Here is an 18661-nt window from a genome sequence, read left to right as displayed (position 1 = left end):
AGAGGAGATCCTGCTCTGCTACCAAGTCACTTTGGTAGTGTGCAGTTTTGCCTGTTCTGATTCAACATAAGCACGTACAAAGCAAGCCCTCAATTGATGACAAAAATCACTTGGTTGTGGAGTCAGGCTGAGTGAGTATCACCTCCGCTGTGGAGACAGCAACCATGTCCCTCTAGTGACAATCCCCTCTGATTCTACCAACACAGAAGATCTTGACTGGAAGACTGAAGCGGAGGTGAAATCAAAAGTGAGGTCATCGGGGCATGAAAGACCACATAAGTTGGTGCTGTAATAGAGGTCCATTAGGACTAGTTGACAAAGCCGTATTCATGCTTCCTTTTGTATTGAACAGTGCCCTGCTATGTTTATCAGGAATTTAGAATAACACTCCCAGAAACACATCTTTGGAGAGGATGATCCTCAACTGAGTGGTCCATTTGAGCCCATGGCACACTCACCTGTTTAGTAGCTAGCTACGAGCCACCTCAGTTAGGGCTGAAACAGGAGGAGTTTGTATTGTACTCCATGTTTGGTGATACATATACTTACCATGTCAAACTGATGCAAACTAGGCCTATTGGTTTGCTCTGCTTGGCCAGATTTCACGCGGCTAACAGTGAAAAGATGCCCCTCTTTGCCTGGCCCGCTCTTAGCCAATCAAACGCCTCTAACAGCTATAAGCGCTGAATCATTCCGTGGCCATGAAAGAAAATGCCCCATGAGAACCACGGTGGAGACGCGGGGACGGACGGGCGGGCATTCGAGTTTGACATGGTAAGTATATGTATCACCAAACATGGAGTATAATACAAACTCCTCCTTTTGGTGTCATATACTGTACCATGTCAAACTGATGCAGAATTTAAAGCAAATGGAGGAGGGCAACGCCTACTGGTTCGTATGGGGAGCCCTTGTAACCGAGACGGCAGTGTTAGCCGCGACAAAGGAAATCCCCTTGGAACCGTCAGCCCTGGTCATACGGAAATCTCTGAGGTAGAAGTTGTTGAAGGGATTCTCAGACCACCAGAAGGCTGCCTCCAAGACATGCTGCAGTGGCACCGAGTGCTGGAAAGCAGCCGAAGTAGCTATGGCCCGCATTTCGTGAGTTCTGGGATTAAGACAACTTATATCCTTGTGTGCATGAGAGTAGGCTGTACGAATGACTTGGGAAACCCAGCGGGAAATGGTGCCTGCAGCGATGTCTTTCTTGTAATTCTCATTGAGGGAGATGAGAAGGCGCCTCTGAGAAGAACGCCTATGGCGAGACCTATCCCAATAGTATTTGAGACCCCGAACGGGGCAGAGATGCCTATCCTCATCATCTTGGGTAAGAATATACAAAGGTCTGACCCTCAGAGAGGGGGAAGGGACCTCGGGGTCTTGGTTCTTAGCCAGAAACTCTGGAAGGAAACGAAGAGTGATGGAACCATCTCTGTTGAATGCTAGATCTTGTGGCATTCCACTAAGACCATGAATCTCGCTTCTACGACGGCCAGTGGCCAGCAACAGAAGGAAAGTGGTCAAAAGGAATAGTCCCCAATGGCTCAAAGGGCTGTTTTCGAATGAAATCCAGCACCAGGAACAAGTCCCAGAGGGGTACTCTTCTGGGATTCCTAGCTTCCTTCAGAGAGGCGCCCCTAGCCACCTCTCTGAGCAGGAAATCAGCTTCAAAAGCGGGACCACCTAGCTGTTTGATAGTGGTACAGATGGCAGACCTGTACCCTCGCACAGAACTAGCAGACAGGTTGAGAACCGAGGAGCAGTGAGCCAGAAAGTTGGCCAGCTGCATGCTCGTAGGGTTAGTAGGGGGAATGTTCTGAGCTGCACACCAACGCAGCCATTTCTTCCAGCGAAAGTCATACAAAGTCTCTGTTCCATCCCTCCTGGCTTTGGAGACTATGGAGAGGAGGTCAGAGGAGGCACCCCCCTGGGTCAGCGCGGCCGACACAGAGGCTGACCGAGGGGTGGAAGACTTCAATGGTGATGCTGACAGTTCTGACCGCACAGCAGCCACGCGTGCAGTTGGAGCAGTTGAGGATTGGAGTGAGGAATGCCCGAACGAGGCTGCCTCAGCAGATGAGGTTTGGTTTCCAGTTCCAGGGTGGAACATGTGTCAGGGACTGAAGGACCGGAAACCAGGTCTGGGCTGGCCATTTCGGCGCAATGAGGATCAGCTGTGGGCGTTCCAACCTGGCTTTCCGTATCACCTTGGACAGGATTGGAAAGGGAGGAAACGCGTAGGCAATCAGACTGCTCCAGTCTAGAGAGAGAGCATCCACTGCCCACGCTTCTGGGTCGGCGACCGGAGAGACGTAAGTGGGAAGTCTCTTGTTGAACCTTGTCGCAAAAAGGTCCACCATCGGCCGGAACCACTGTTCCCACACCCCCTGCAGGGTGTCCTTGTCCAGGGTCCACTCTGTGTGTATGACACTCTTGGACCTGCTGAGAGCATCTGCCAAGATGTTGTCTTTTCCTGCTATGTGTCTCGCTGAAAGTGCAGTGCCCTTGCTGTGGCACCAACGGAGGAGAGCCTCGGTCCGCAGAGAGAGGTCTGCCGAGTGCGCTCCCCCCCCTTTGTTCACGTAACATGCGACCGTTGTATTGTCCGTGAACAAGCGGATGGTCTTGCCAGTGGCCTCCCCCATGAAGTGCAGGAGAGCCCTGCAAACTGCCTCCAGTTCCAGAACATTGATGTGGCATAGGCGCTCCTCCGGGGACCAAGTCCCTACTGCATGGAGTGAGTCCATGTGGGCTCCCCAGCCCAGGGAGGAGGCGTCTGTGAATAGTGCCACCTGAAGAGTAGGTGGGGCTATGGGCACCCCCTGTGTCAGAAGAGGGGTGGTTAACCACTCTGATGTCACCTCGAGGAACCACTTGCCCAGACATATCAGGGTATCCCATGGCTGAGTGCTCTGGGACCACCGTAACCTGAGTGCCCTCTGAAGAGGGCGCTTGAGAACACTGCCCAGAGGGATGAGAGGTGCCATGGACTCCATCATGCCCAGGAGGGAAGAAAGTGTCCACGCTGTTGCTTGGGAGGAATGGCGCAAGTGGTTGAGGAGGCCTGCCAGACGGTCCCACCGATCTGGCGTCGGAGAGACTATCATAGACCGCGTGTCGAATCTCATCCCTAAGAAGTCGAAGGACTGACTTGGGGACAGATCGCATTTCTCCTGGTTTGTGATGAAGCCCAGTTGGGAGCAAAGGTCTAGAAGTCTGGCTGTATGACTCTGGCACAGGGCCTGTGACTGGGCCAGAATAAGCCAGTCGTCCAGGTACACACAGAGCCGAATGGACTCCGACCGGACGATGGACACCAATTCCCGCACCACCTTGGTAAACAGGAAAGGGGCAAGGGGCAGACCAAATGGGAGGGCCGAGAACTGGAACGCCTTGTCCCTCCACATGAACCTCAGGTACCGACGGGATGCCGGGTGGATGAGGATATGAAAATAAGCATCTTTCAGATCGATGGAGGTAGCCCAATCGCCCTGTTGCATGGTCTCCCGAATCTGTGCCTGTGTGTCCATCTTGAATTTGATTTTGGGGAGGAATCTGTTGAGGGGGGACAAGTCCAAGACTGGTCTCCACCCTCCTGAGACCTTTGGAATCATAAACTATCGGCCGTAAAAACCGGGGCCCGGGTCCGAGAGTTGAGATATCGCCCCTATGAGGAGTAGGTGCGATATCTCTTTCTCTAAGACGCTCTCCTGCTCCATCGAGCTGGGCACATAAGGAGGAGGAGTGGATCTTAGAGGGGGGCGGTCCCCCACCCAAGGGATCATGTACCCCGACTCTAGCACCGATACAATCCAGTCGTTGAGTCCCAGAGCACGCCACTGATGTGCATGCCGGGACAAGTTTCCTACTTGGAGGGGCTGAACGACTGGCGGTGCTGAATCGGGGCCCAGTCTTTGGGGGTGCTGCCTTCTGGCCTTGGGCATGGCCGGTCGGCTTGGACGGACATGAGGTGGTTTGTTCCTCTGCCGCTGATTCTGCGCACGCCGCTTTGACTTAGGAGGCGTGGTATATGGAGGGGCCCTGGTGGCGGGTCTCTTCAATGGCATAGAACCCTGGCGCCCCTGGGAGGAGTGGGCTAAATATGAGGCCACCTCCCTGTTTGTCTCTGCCCTGTGGCTGACAAAATGCGGCGCATACTGGCCAAAGAGGGAGTGCTGCTGTGCTGGGATGGACCGCAGGGCAGCCCTCTCCTCTACTGGAATGTTAGAGAGGCGGAGAACGGCATCACGCCGCGCTAGCACAGTATTGAAGTGAAGGCTGGTAGTTGTGTCTGCAGCTGCCGTGAGACCAGACGCTACCCGATTGCCAAAAGTGTTTAACCTCGGGTCTGAGAAGAGGCCAGGCGGGACAGAGGAAGGACACTCCGTGTCCTGATTAACCGGACGTTGTTCCCACAGCTCATTGGCCCTGTGGAGGAACGCGTCAAAGAAGGTATAAGCCGTGGAAACCTCGAGGAGGCAGCGGCAGGCCAGTTTGTCCCACTCTGCTAATGTCTTAAAGGAAAGAGTAGCTGAGGTGGGGAAGGTGGTGCACTGAGAGACCAACATCCTGTCCTGCGCGGAGGGCTCTGCTTCCCTGTAGGCAGGGTGGTCCTGTGTGTACCAGGACCACACTCCTCCCTTGGAGGAGTTTTTAAGGAACTTGCCTGGGGAAAAAGCGCCGGGGGCAGAGAGGGACTCCCTGCATGGAGGAGGGATGGAAGCAGCACCCCTGACGGTGCGGGCTGGCTTATTAAGCCATTCCTGAGCCATTTTTGGCACTCTGAGTCGCCTTGTGGTTCTGGAGTTAGAGTCACATGGCCGAAGGAGGGTTAAGGGTGACAAAGTTGCCTGAGGGACTGATTCGGCATGCATGACCCTATTGGGGAGGGTCAGTTCGAGCTCGGCAAAGTCCGAGTTTGGTTCAGGCTGGTCCCTAGGGAGGCGTGGGCTCAATCTGTCCCCCTGGGATGGGGGCGAAGAGTGCTCATCCGCTTGTTCGTCCTCATCCGAAGACAGGGGCTCCCCCTCTTGTTCACAGTCCATCCCCTGCTGGGTGCCATCCCAAGTGGATGTACCCACGGGGGCGTCCTGTGGGCTGTGGTCAGCCCAGCGGGATGAGCTGGGGCGATCCTGAGCAGGGACCCTGGCCTCCGCTGTTATGTCCTTGACACCTGAAGAGGGTGGGGAGCGTGTGGACCGTAGGTCCAACCATGCTTGGGATGGTGGGTGCCACACCTTCTCAGAGAGGGCGTCCCTGGACGCCAGAGGGACCCACGAGTGCTGTGAGGGGACAAATACCCACTCATCTCCCTTTAGGACCGAGGGCTGGGTAGGTGGGAACAGCAGGCTCCCACGGGCTGAGCGGGTCCTGAAAAGGAAGCCGTTGTGACCGTGGAGGTCACCTGTGTGTTGACAGAGGACCAATTTGAGGCTGTAGTGGTAATATTGGTCGAGGAGCTCGACCTGCCCGATGAGAAGTCAATCCCTCTTGTTGGGGCTGTGTGTGTCGCCCTGTGATCTGTGCTGGGTTGGGTCCAGTGGGGAGTGGACAAGGGGTTGGTCCCTGGTCCTCCCGGTAACCCAGCATGCACCATAGGTGCGCCCCAGTACGGGTAGAATGGGGGATACCACCTGTGGGCACCAGCCATCCCGTGACCCCAACCCCAAGGGTCACTGGCGCCTTGACCTCGCTGAAGGGAAAAGCCTGGCCAAGTCGGAGGGAGGTCAGGTCCGACTTGGGTGTCAGACACGCCGAAAGGCGGGCGGTCTGACTGCCCGGAACCGCCTGACATGCGCGGGACTCCCCCAGCAGGGGAGACCGGCCGGATAGCGGGAAGACCTGCAGAGCAGGTTGCCACGCGCCCTGAATCCCCTCCCGTGGGGAGACTGGGGTGGCTTGGCCCAGGGTGGGCAAAGTGGAGGTCCCCCCCCCCCCCCCCCCCCCGGAACCAAATGTTTTTCTCCCCCAGAAGGAGGTGGGGGAGGGGGGTCGACCGAGAAGGGAGGAGGGGGAACAGCACTGGGGCCCCTGAGGGCCGTCTCCGTGTGGGGACCCGGGTAACGGCGGGGGGCGGCCTCCCCTTGGGAGTTCGCACCCAGCCGCGAGTCCCCACCACCAAAAGAGGACGTGCTACTCCCCCCTCTACCTGCCTCGCGCTGGGACACCTCGGGAGGCAATGCTCGTATCCCTCTTCCCCCGGTCCCCTTCAGGACCGTTTTACTGGAATGAGCGTCCCCTCCGCGATCAGTGTCTGAAGACGCATCGCCGCGGTCCCTATCGGGAGGAATCATGAGCTCCGGGCCTGGGAGAGCCTCTTGCCGAGTATCCCTCCCAGCATCATGATCCCTGCCTTCGTAGGATGGCATACGAGGCATGGTACCACGCCTAGGCACCCAGCGAAAATTCGATCCCAACAGAGAAAGGAAAGACAGGATCGACTCAGAGGTAGAAAAATACGAACGAATTGAGGGGGCCGAGTCGAAACAAGTACACAGAATGTAAGAAAAATGTACAGACAAGCCGCATACAACAAAATAAGGCCAAATGAACACGCTTAATAGCCAAAAAAAAGCGTTAGACGAGACAGAGCGAAAACCTGACAAGATGGCATGGAGAGCCTTGGCCAAAGGAATGATTCAGCGCTTATAGCTGTTAGAGGCGTTTGATTGGCTAAGAGCGGACCAGGCAAAGAGGGGCGTCTTTTCACTGTTAGCTGCGCGAAATTTGGCCAAGCAGAGCAAACCAATAGGCCTAGTTTGCATCAGTTTGACATGGTACAGTATATGACACCAAAACATGTGTCATCAGCCATTCCACCAGAGTTGCTGATACAACTTTTTAAGCAGAATGGGAATTCTTATATTTGGAGGCAGATCTTGTGTCATTTGACATGATTGAGTGGTGTTTTGATTGATGGTGGAGAGATTGCTTTCAACCTTTCCCTCCACCTGTCTCTCCTTGATTTTCTTCCAGATCAAACCATTTCCTTTCACGCTACCATAACACTTTCACTCCATGCTATAAACTGGCTGAAGACTGGCATGAAGATGATACATTGATAGCTTGGAAGATTTATGATGGTGTAGGAAAATAGTTTAATTCTTTCTGACAAATGTTGTTATGAATATTGCTGTATGTTACAAAAATGCACATTTTGGTTGGTTTCAGGCTGAAGAAGAAGCTAAAAAGATGAGACCGAAGGGAACTCTGATTGACAAGTAGTGTGTATTGACAACATTCCAAGAGAGGGAGAGAGAGGAAATGAAAGAGCCTGACACAGGAAGAGAGAAAAAGGGAGACAGGAATGATGTTTAAGAATTTTTAGAGTGTGATTTTTGATTCACTGTGACTTTATATGTTTAGCTCTGTGGAGACATAGTTAAATAGCTCATGTAGTTTTGCTGTGACGGGCAAATACGGTCATATTTGAAAAATTCAACACACTTTCACACAGAGACAAAGACATACAAATTATATATCACTAGAAAGTTTACTATCTCCTCTTTTAACGTTTTCAAATAGCTTTCTCATTAAATGCTGTTAAATTTTTTTAAAAATATTTTAAATTGTGTCACTAAATACTGAAAAATAAAAAAAATTGAAAAATAGGTATACTGTACTCACCAGGCATGTCATATTCATCAGCTAATCCACAAAGAAGCATAAGATGATTTTTGTACACAGTAAGGTTCCCTGATTCTCATGAATCAGTTTAAAGCCAAATGTTGCACAATAAACTGTTAAAAAGAATCAGATAAAATATCACAACACTGGAAAAATAGAAAACGCAAAACCATACAAATCCATCACTTGAAAAAAAGAAGAAAAAAACCTATTTACACATTTCTGCTGCAGCTAGATTATTATTTGCTGTAGTCCTTGACTGTGTGGAACACCTCAAAGCATGGAACAGCACAGAGGGGCACTTTACACTGTTTGCACATGATTGTGTGGCTTTTTTTTTTTTGCGTTTTTCAGCTCTTGACATAGTGCTCCTTGTGCTTTGTGTTTGGCATAACACACCTTGCACCCTCTCTGTGTTTTCCTGGTCTGCTGCTCCTTGTCAGCTCCTGTGTCTGGCAGATCTGCTCCTCATGCGTGTAAAGTAATTCGAATTTCTGCAACAGACAATGCAGTCATAAGAAAAAAAAAGAAAAAAAGAAAAAAAGCTTTTGCATGTATTGCAAAAAAGGGCAAAAAAGCAAATGCAAAATAAACATCAGTAATATTACATAACATATACACATGCATAATAATTCAGGAGTGACAGTATAAATAACACACATGCACAGACATGCCCATGCATAATACACTAACACACCCATTGCACAGACACACCACTACACAATTTGATAAGTGCACACACAGAAAATGATAATTTTACATTAATCTATAAAAATTATTCGTTAAAAATTGTAAAAATCAACATTATTTACACAAGAAATAAATTAGCAACAATATCAAATTCTAAAAAGACACCTCAACAGGAGTGGACGTGTCTGGAAAGTCAGTGAGAGTCCTGGGGTCCCAGTGAAAGGTGCAGCCAGTGGGAAGTTTGTCAGGTCTTTTACCCACTCATACAAGTACTCTTGTTCTTCATCGTCAATATCTACAGTCATCAAGTCATCATGTCTTGCAGTATGGCCGTCACTTGTGTGACTGTCGATTTCTGTGTCTGCGTCATAGGGGTCAGTCAGCAATGTTTCGTCGTCACTTTCAAAATCATCATCTGGTACTAACTGAATGTCATCATCATCAGAAAAATCATCAGAGAATTCGTCACCAGTGTCTAGGATGTCATGTTCAATGTCTGATCCTTCTTCTGTCACAATTTTGACAGCCTCACTTAGGGAGTACATTCGCGACCCCCGACCCAGTCAAGAAAGATTGAGAAAAAAAACCTTTCACGCTGTTAACGGTCGAGGGGAAATAACTCAATTTTTCCTAGCCTGGTCCCTCAAGAAACTCTGATTAGTTTCCCATTAATTGAACACTGCTGAGTGTATGGGGGGGGGGGGGGGGGGGGGCGAATCAGAGATCCGTCTTATCTCACACTTCGGCATGTTGTTCTCAGCGGGCAGAGCTAGTGTGGATAAAGTCTGAGTCAAGCGTGGCATGTGTAATAATTAATGCATAAAAAGCTGCAAGTTAGGTCTGTTTTGAGAAGTTTTTTGTTGTACCTTTTTGAGTGACAGTATCCACAAAGAAAAAATCTTAATATAAAAATGGGAAAGCTAATTTCAATAGTTCCAGTAAACAATTACTGAAGTGTGAAATAAAAAAAAGATTTTATATATATATATAAATTCATAAACCTCATATATATCCTTACCTGAGTGTTCCCAAGAGAAAGGAAATAGAGAACTGAAGAGAATTACTACTGAAATGAGGGAACTGAAAAGAAATACCACTGTGTGGATTTCAGCACGGTGAACCAAACATGATTATTTGAAGAAGTATATTTAGTTGCACGGCCATCTGTGGCAAAGCTCTCAACAAGAGTGGTGTTTCGATACAAAGCTGTCTGATGATTGGATTCCTCACATATTTTTTAAAATAGAATTACAATTATACATCACTTACTGAGGTAAGTTTGTATGTGTAATTTTGCAGTTGATAAAAATGGTATCATTTTCTTTCAGTATAAATAGTATCCTTGCATTCTAGAAATTCCTTACTTGAAATTTCCTCTTTTCTATTGCTCTCTTTATTTCTGCCTTTTATCTTCCTTCACAATAGTCTCTATTTTCTGCCTTCCCAGTTCAGAAAAAAACAGTTCATTTCCCTTTCTTGTTTCGTGCAAGCCTTGACACTTTTAGTTTTTCTTTTTTCCGCAGTCCTTGATGTACTTTGCCACTCAGTCTATCTTCCTTCCTCAGTCTCCCTCAGTAGCACTGACATTCCTCTTTCCTCTTCCATCCGCAATTTTGGTGTCATACTCGACCAGTCTCTTTCCTATCCGCAGCATGTTGCAAATATATGCAAACTGTGTTACTTTGAAATACGCAAAATTGCATCCATTCATCATCTCCTGACTGAAGGTGCAACCAAAACTCTCCTGGATTATTTTAATTACCTTCTTGTCGGTTCACCCAGCTACCTCATTGCTAGACTTCAGAGAGTCCAGAACCATGCTGCTCGCCTTGTCTTTCGTTCCTCTAAATTTGATCACATCTTGTTTCAAGTCCATTGATTCTGGTCCACAGTATCTTTCTGATCTCATTCATCCTTACATACCATCATGCCAACTCCGCTGTTCTTCTGACACCCACATGCTTAGGATCCCCCTGCTCGAACCAAAACGTATGGCCAACACAGTTTTTTATACCCAGCCCCCATTCTTTGGAATCAACTTCCTCTGCCTCTCCGTCATTCATCTTCACTGCAATCTTTCAGATCTAGTCTGAAGACCCACCTTTTCCCCTCTTGAATAATTCTCAACAGCTCATCTCTTTCAGCATGAACTAAAATGACTATTACAGTATTAGTGAGTGACTTGAGTTTTGATAGTTTCAGAATTTGTTGGTTGTGTACTATTTATGATTTTGTGCTATGATGTGTGTGTGAGTGCGCATGTGCTCGTGTTTTTTTGAGGATGTGGGTGTATGTGTGTTGGGGGGGATGAATAATTTTTGATAATGTTTGGTATCTTGTGTAAATTTTTCCTTTTTGATATTTACATACATGTTCTGTTTTGTAAATGCCTTGGGCTTATTTTCAAGATTAGGCGTAAATGCTCATAACAATTATAATAATAATAATAATCACATTGTCTGTGTTGTTTTGCTCTGTTTAAACACTGGGATGGGGTATTAGCTGTCCATTCTGCAGTGGTGCTTTTTTTATGTATGTTTTCTTTGGCTTTGACAGACCTGTTTACTCAGACTCAGGCATAGCATTCTCCACTTTTGAAGCTATTGCTATTCTACTTCACATCAATGCATAAAACTCTGCAAATGCCTCGTTTCCGGCTATGCTGTTCACTCCCGATGCAGTCCAAACATGGATCGATGTGTGGATTGATATATGTGTTAACAGGCCCACTGGCAGCACTAAACAAGAGCTTGCGTGTGTGTGATGAGATGTTTGACTGAAGTTAAACATCAAGGATTTTACTGACCTGAGTAAGACAGATGCTACGTCAAACTAACTGTCGAAGCTACACCTTGCCTCAAAAGCCTACAGTACTTTCTAACTATTCCTACCATGTGATCAGAGTAAATAAACAGTGTAGTTGTTACACACTTGTTCTTTCAGAACTGTGAAAAAAATAAGGGGAATCCCGAAACGAAAAGTATTGGATAGTCTGCATTTCTGAAACTGTTCCGTTTCATTTAACATGGGTTACTTTGTGATGACATTGAGCCATGGCACGACCACTTGCATTTTAATAACACCAGCGTGTTGCCCCTTTGTGTCAACTGAATGGACTGTACTGCGACAGGTAATTTTAGACAGGCTGCGGGCTGCCAAAACACCCATCAGTACCTCAAAACATTACTGTCTGCTAGGAGTTGCTAAGTAGATTTGTACTAGGCCTCTGAACAATACGATAAACAGACATATTGAAGTTTATATTACTATTAAAAAACTTAATGCATCTTTCAAGGTGGGTACTGCGTGTTTTACACGCTTCCACGGACTACAATGAATAGACGCACAGTTGGCTTCGGTCAAAGTTGACCCTTCGCGCATGTGCAATGCGACATGATGTAACTAACAAAATATTTTGCCTGGAAAATCAATTTTGTTTAATTGTGTGCTTGTTGGGGACATCTATACAGTAAACTTTAATTAGGCCAGTGCACAAATCTCTCTGAATAAAAAAAAAAAAAAGCTGCCTTCTTCGCCTCCTGTCAGTTATATGTTAGTGCGAATTATTGATTGAATGCTGCACATTGTTGCACTTAATTCCAAGATGTTCACCTCCGTCAGTTTGTGTGGGGTCTGTCGATTACAATTTATGTTATGTTTATTCTAGTTAATGTAGTAGCATTTGTAACATATTCGTATGCAGTAAACCCATCGATGTTGTAGTTAGCATCATTCTCAAATATTGATAGTGTAAGACCTTCCCACTGAATATAAAACACAAAAGCCTTTATTAGTGCAGGAAAGTAAGGACATAAAAACACCTATATAACACCTATCAATACACTTTTAGCTCTGCTTGTCAGGTTTTTACAGGCAAAAGTAAAGCTTAAACGTGTTGAAAAATACAAACCTAAATATTTATATACATTTACAACAGGCATTATCAATCCATTATATGTCCATCTTTCCCTTACGGAAAGATATCCACCCTTTCTAAACACTATTATATTGCTTTTATCCATATTAACATTTAGCTGAAGAGAAGCAGCTGAGAAGAGTTGCAGACTGTTTAGCTGATTTTGTAATCCTGTTATTGTTTCTGACATTTATATAATATCATCTGCTAGGAGAAGAATAAAAATTTCCAGAAAATCACCAGTAAATGTGGCACCTTGTCTTCCACAGTTGACAACTTCTACTGTCAACTCGTTTATGAATAGCAAAAATAAGACTGGGCTGCAAATATGTCCTTGTTTAACACCAGACGTACAGCTAATATACATTCTGTCAAAGCAGCACCACAACGTACCCTTGCCTTCACGCAGTCAGACATACTCATAATACATCTATACAGTTTTTCACAGATACCATTTTTAAACAAGATAGGCCAAAGAAAGCATCTATTAATGGAGTCAAATGCTTTTTCAAAACCAATAAAAGCCATGCACAATTTGCGATTTAAACAAAACTATTCTTGTATGAAAACCATCAGCGTAAACTTGTGGTCTATAGTAGAATAATTTTGCCTGAACCCAGCTTGAAATTCTCCTGTAATATTATTTCCCTCCACCCATTCCTGTAGTCTCCTGTTAATAATTGCACTATATAATTTACTACACACATTGCATAAAGATATACCTCTGTAATAGTTAGGATTCTTTACGTCACCTTTCTTATACAATGGAAGAATAACTGACTCTGTCCAACATTCCAGATAAATCCCCTTATCGAATAAATATTGAAATTGAAAAACTTAACCAGAAAGTCTGTTACTGAATTACATTTGCATGCATTTGTCAATAGTTCCCCTATGATCTCGTCAGGCCCAGCAGCTTTTTGTTTCTTCAACTTCCTTAAAGCAAACAAAATTTCCTCAACTGAAATAGGATGATTCAAATTATCATCAGCATTGCCGAGATCAACATCACCAATATCAGATTGAACATGGTCTTGAAATAAATCATTATCAGTATCTCTATATTTCTCAAGTAGCTGTTTAAAATGTTGAAACCATGTATCAATACTGATATTATTCACAGGTTGTCTTTTCTTCTTTGAAATTTTGCGCATTGAGTCCCAAAATATTTTCTGGTTATTTACAGACTGACGTAATTCAGGTAATAAGGAATCATTAAATTGTTTCTTTTTTCTCTTCAGCATTAGTTTATATTCTTGTATGGTTTTACGATATAATTGACGATAGGAACAGACAAAGTACACCGAAATTTCTTTAACAAATTGCGAACCTTTCTTTTACTGTCATGGCACTCCTTATCATACCAGTCCTCATTCTTAACACTATTACTAAAACGTACCTGCTTCTTCATACACTTACCTGCACTCTTTATACAATCATTGAATACAATAAGTGCATCATTAAAATCAACCTCTATCAAATTCATAGCCATATCTGTTTGAGTTTTAATTTCATCACAGCACATTGTGTTACTGAACAGAACAGCATATTCTTCATCCCACACAAACTTCTCAACTGCATAACTGCAATTATTTTTTTTGTGTACCATACTTATCATCATTTGTGAAGTAAACATACAGTTCTAATGGCATATGATCTGATTCATTTCTGTCTAACATGTTCAGTTTACACTTTCCAGAGATTTCAGAAAATAACTCACATGATACTAAGAAGTAATCATTCACACTGCTACCGTTGTCAGAGACGTACGTGTAGCGACCCTGAAGGTTGCCCTCACACGTGCCATTCAAAATACACAATTCTAAAACAGTGCACATATTGAGCAACAGTTTACCATGATTGTTAAATTCGGTATCTTCAGAATGTCTGTTTGCTCGAATAATGGTCGTTGATATCAATCGATTTATCTTCACAATCACACAAAATATTTGAGGATCTACTATTTAGGTCACCACAGAGCATCAAGTACACATCATTGTCATGAGTGGAAAGCAAACAATCACATATGAAGTCTTCCAGTAAATTAATTCCATTTCCAACATCAAAATGTAAATAGGCAATCCCTCAGGTGGAACATAACCACATATGTACATGATCTGTTTAGAAGTACCAAACAAAGATTTATCAATTAGTAGTGTACAGAAAAGATGGGACTCCACGTTGACTGATTTAGGCCCGCCGCCCAGGGGCGTCAGTGCCGCCGCGCATCAGTTTTTGATGCCGCGCTACATTGTCGCGCGGACGCTCGAAACCTGTCACGAGGCATGTCGCTCGAACATGCGCGACAAACCTCCCCAGGCATCACGCATCACGCTCCATATTTGGAAAGTCACGTGCTGTCAGTGTCGCCCTGACGATAAATTATTATTGCTACTGAAGAGGAAGTTATGGTTGACATTTGCAATGAAAATACGCCCCACTTTTTCTGAGGAAGAAAACAAAAAACTTCGTCTCTTGTTGTTTTTGGTGATTTTTTTTTTTTTTTTTTTTTTTAACATTTTTTTTTTACATTTGAAATGGGGCAACAGAAAGATATAACATGCTTTTGTTGTTTTATGTTTTATACCGTTTGTTTCTTTATTTTCTTTTGACATTTTTTCAGACACATCACCACGTTTATTTGAATTTATTCATCGCACACTCTATCCAGTTTACCTGTCTATTAGTTATTATTCAGTCACTTTTCCATGCATGATATTGATATTCATTGCAAAATCAATCATTTGATCAATCGTTCATTTATTTCATCTTTTAAAAAAAATCATTTATTTATTTTAAGATTCTTTTCCTATCACACTGGAAATAACAAAAACATTACATGGTATACATGGTATGCAAAAGACACTTGGCTGCAGTATTTTCCTGTCTTGGTGACCAGACACAGCCATAGCGTGCAGAATCACAAATAAACAAATCTAGTTTTAAACACACACACACACAAACACACACACACACACACACACACATATATATATATATATATATATATATATATATATATATCATATGTATGTATACACACACACATATATATATATATAGAGAGAGAGAGAGAGAGAGAGTTGGTGGAGTGATCTTTTGACTGGAGAGTGAGAGAGAGAATATGTGTGAGTATATCTATCTGTCTATTTATATACATACATATATATATATTATATATATATGTGTGTGTGTGTGTGTGTCCTCTATGTGTTGATGTTTACAATCAGATACAAAAAGTGTACATATACTATATTATATATAAGAAAATGTAATAATTTGTTTAAGAAGAATTTACATTGGAACCAAACCTGGTTGTTGCATCTTTCATTTACATTAGTGTTGATGTGTGAGAATCCTGTACATGCAATTGTGACAGTTCTTTTCTTCTCCATATAAGTTGCACAGCTTCATAAAATAAACTGTGCCTGTTATAACTGCAGACACAATCAGATTCCAACATTTTACAGTTCCAAACTATATGGTTTGAAAAGAAAGATAAGAAATTACAATTGCAATGAGACCATGAAAGAGAAATCAATTATGTAAGCATGTATTTGTGTTGAACCAACAGTTCTCCAATAGGAAGTAACATAAGTTACAATTAAAAACATCAGAACACACTAATATTATACAATGGTGTGTAAGTTAGCAAACAGTGTTATTAAAACACTGATATATATATAATTACAAGTCATTTGGCAAACTCTGTAAGAACAAACTGTGGGAAATGTTTATTTCAGCTGAAGCTGAAATAAGGCAGATAAGTATGATAGGTAGGGAAGTTAAAATGCTATCTGAAATCAGTTGCTTACCAAACACCAATCATTCTGTTGATATTTGTGATTTGGATTAGAAAATAGTCACACTTATCTGCAGTCTACATAAATCCCATGATATTTGTATACAGTGAGCATGTGGATGAAGGAGAAAATGAAAGAATGACTGTGTGTTTGTGTTTGTGTGTGTGTGTGTGTGTGTGTGTGAGTGTTCAGTAGTGTTTGTGTGAGTGTTCAATAGTGCTTTTGTGTGTGGTGTGGTGTGGTGTGGTGTGTGTATGTGTGTGTGCAGTAGTGTTTGTGTGAGTGTGTGGTGTGGTGTTGTGTGTGTGTGGGTGTGTGTGTGTGCTTGCACTTGCACATAATGTGTGGGTGAAAATAAAGTAGAAGTGTGTATTGCTCAAAAAGATATTTGGAAATCCAGTTATCCTTACAATTTCAGGTTGTTGCATCTTTCATTTACATTAGTGTTGATATGTGAGAATCCTGTACAGGCAATTGTGACAGTTCTTTTCTTCTCCACATCAGTGGCACAGCTTCATACCAATAAACTGCTTGATATAACTGCAGATGCAATCAGATTTCAAAATTTTTCAGTTCCAAACTTTGATTTGAAAAGAAAGAAAATAAATTACAACTGCATTCAGAACATGAAGGAGAAATCAATTATGTAATCATATATTTGTGTTGAACTGACAGTTCTCCAATATGCAGTAACACAAGTTACAACTAAACTGAAAACATCAAAACACACTGATATTAATCAACGGCGTTTAAGTTATCAAACAGTGTTATAAAAACACTGATATACATAATGACAAGTCATTTGGCAAATACTGTAAGAACAAACTGCTGTGAAATGTTTATTTTAGGTGAAGGTAGGGGCTGGAGGTGAAATCAGGCAGATAAGTCTTTGATTGCACTCAGACCTATGATGGATGATAAGCTATGTCAAAAGACAATCAAATCAGAACTATGACAGGAAGGGAAGTTAAAATGCTGTCTGAAATCAGTTGCTTACCAAACACTAATCATTCTGTTAATATTTGTTATTTGTTTGAGAAAATAGAGTCACACTTAGCTATAGTCAGCACAAATCCCATAATATTTGTATTCTGTCCGCTTACAAACATATTATTTAGGTTCCTGCCAACATTTGTAAATTGTATCGAGAAAAGCTCCACATATTAAAAAATGCTGCATTAAGTATTTGTTTCACTTGGGGGAAAATAAATTGAAAATCACACTAACCTGCAGTCAGTTTACCACATGTATATATCTCACACTTTGTTTTACTCAGCTTAACATATGCTGTATGCCTGCTTACAAACAACTGATTGTTGTATGGGATATATTTTAATATTGTAATATCTGGTCAGCCATGCATATTAACTAATATGGATATAAAAAACTATGTTATGATAATATCAAATCATAATTATGATTGATAAGAAAGTTAAGATGCTGTCTACATTCAGTAGTTCACCAACATTTGATCATAATTTCATGCTAATATTTGTGATTTCATGGGGAAATAGTCACACTTAGATGCTGTCAGCATCAATTTAAGTTGCAACCAACATTTATCATCAGTATTGGTAAAATAGCACTCCAGTGAAAAAAAGAAAAAAAAAGAGTTATGGTTGCAATCAATATTTGTTTCAGTTGATTTGTTGGTTATCCCAGCACATTACTGCAGGATCAGTGAACTGTCAAAATTGCAGAACTCAAATATTCGATTTTACATATTCATGTATTATTATGTCTATTGTTATTTATGTGCTCTCAGTGTCTACATGGTGAGCATGTGGATGAAGGAGTAAATGAAGGAATGACAGTGTGTGTGTGTGTGTGTGTGTGTGTGTGTGTGTGTGTGTGTGTGTGTGTTCAGTACTGTTTGTGTGAGAGTTCAGTAGTGTTTTTGTGTGTGGTGTGGTATAGTGTGTGTGTGTGTGTGTGTGTGTGTGTATGTGTGTGTGTGTGTTCAGTAGTGTTTGTGTGTGGTGTGGTGCGGTGTGTGTTTGTGTTCAGTAGGGTTTCTGTGAATGTTCAATTGTGTTTTTGTGTGTGGTGGTGGTGGTGTGTGTGTGTGTACTTGCACATGATGTGTGTGTGGAAATAAAGAAGAAGTGTGTAAGCTCTAAAAGCTATTTGGAAATCCATTTATCCTTACAATTTCAGTCAAAGATACTTTCGTTCTCTGAATATTCTCATGCAGGAATTACAAACGTTACCATGTGAGTTGATGTTCAAAGTAGTAAGTCAACATTTCTGGGGCACTCACAGAAATCACTCTTAAACAGACATGTGTTCATCCAAACAGTCAAATCGTTTACTTCCAAAACATTTTGCATTCATGATTAATTGAGCAACGTCAAACGAATGAATCGAGTCCAAACGATGTCAGCCATTCTGGCTCACGTGAAACGAGCGGGTCTCGTGATTGGTTGCTCCACGCACGTCTGTCGCTTTTGTCATGGGGAAATAGGACAAGTGCTATCGAAAAACTTGACGCGCGGCAACGGCGATCTTGCTGCGTGGCCGCGCGACTCTTGCTGCCTGAAAACCTCACACACACGTAGTCCAAGACAGATACAAAAGTGGTCAAAATGCAACAAAACCGTTCTTTTCACGTTAAAATAGAATAAAT

The 18661-nt window shown here is 43.4% G+C and overlaps 1 protein-coding gene across 1 annotated transcript in view; it reads left to right on the top strand.

The window, feature by feature from the left end:
- The window catches only part of LOC143289818 (STING ER exit protein-like), a 58574-nt gene extending 40156 nt beyond the window's left edge, over positions 1 to 18418 (top strand). Inside the window, exon 7 of the mRNA XM_076598982.1 lies at positions 7171 to 18418. Coding sequence (XP_076455097.1) covers positions 7171 to 7224 — 54 coding nt within the window. The 3' untranslated portion in view covers positions 7225 to 18418. The remainder of the gene's footprint in view (positions 1 to 7170) is intronic.
- The last annotated feature ends 243 nt before the right edge of the window (positions 18419 to 18661 follow it).

Source organism: Babylonia areolata, chromosome 14 (genome assembly GCF_041734735.1).
Source record: "Babylonia areolata isolate BAREFJ2019XMU chromosome 14, ASM4173473v1, whole genome shotgun sequence".
In the NCBI taxonomy this organism is placed as follows: domain Eukaryota; kingdom Metazoa; phylum Mollusca; class Gastropoda; order Neogastropoda; family Buccinidae; genus Babylonia; species Babylonia areolata.
Note: the sequence above shows the minus strand (reverse complement) of the source record. Positions and strands in the feature narration are given on the sequence as shown.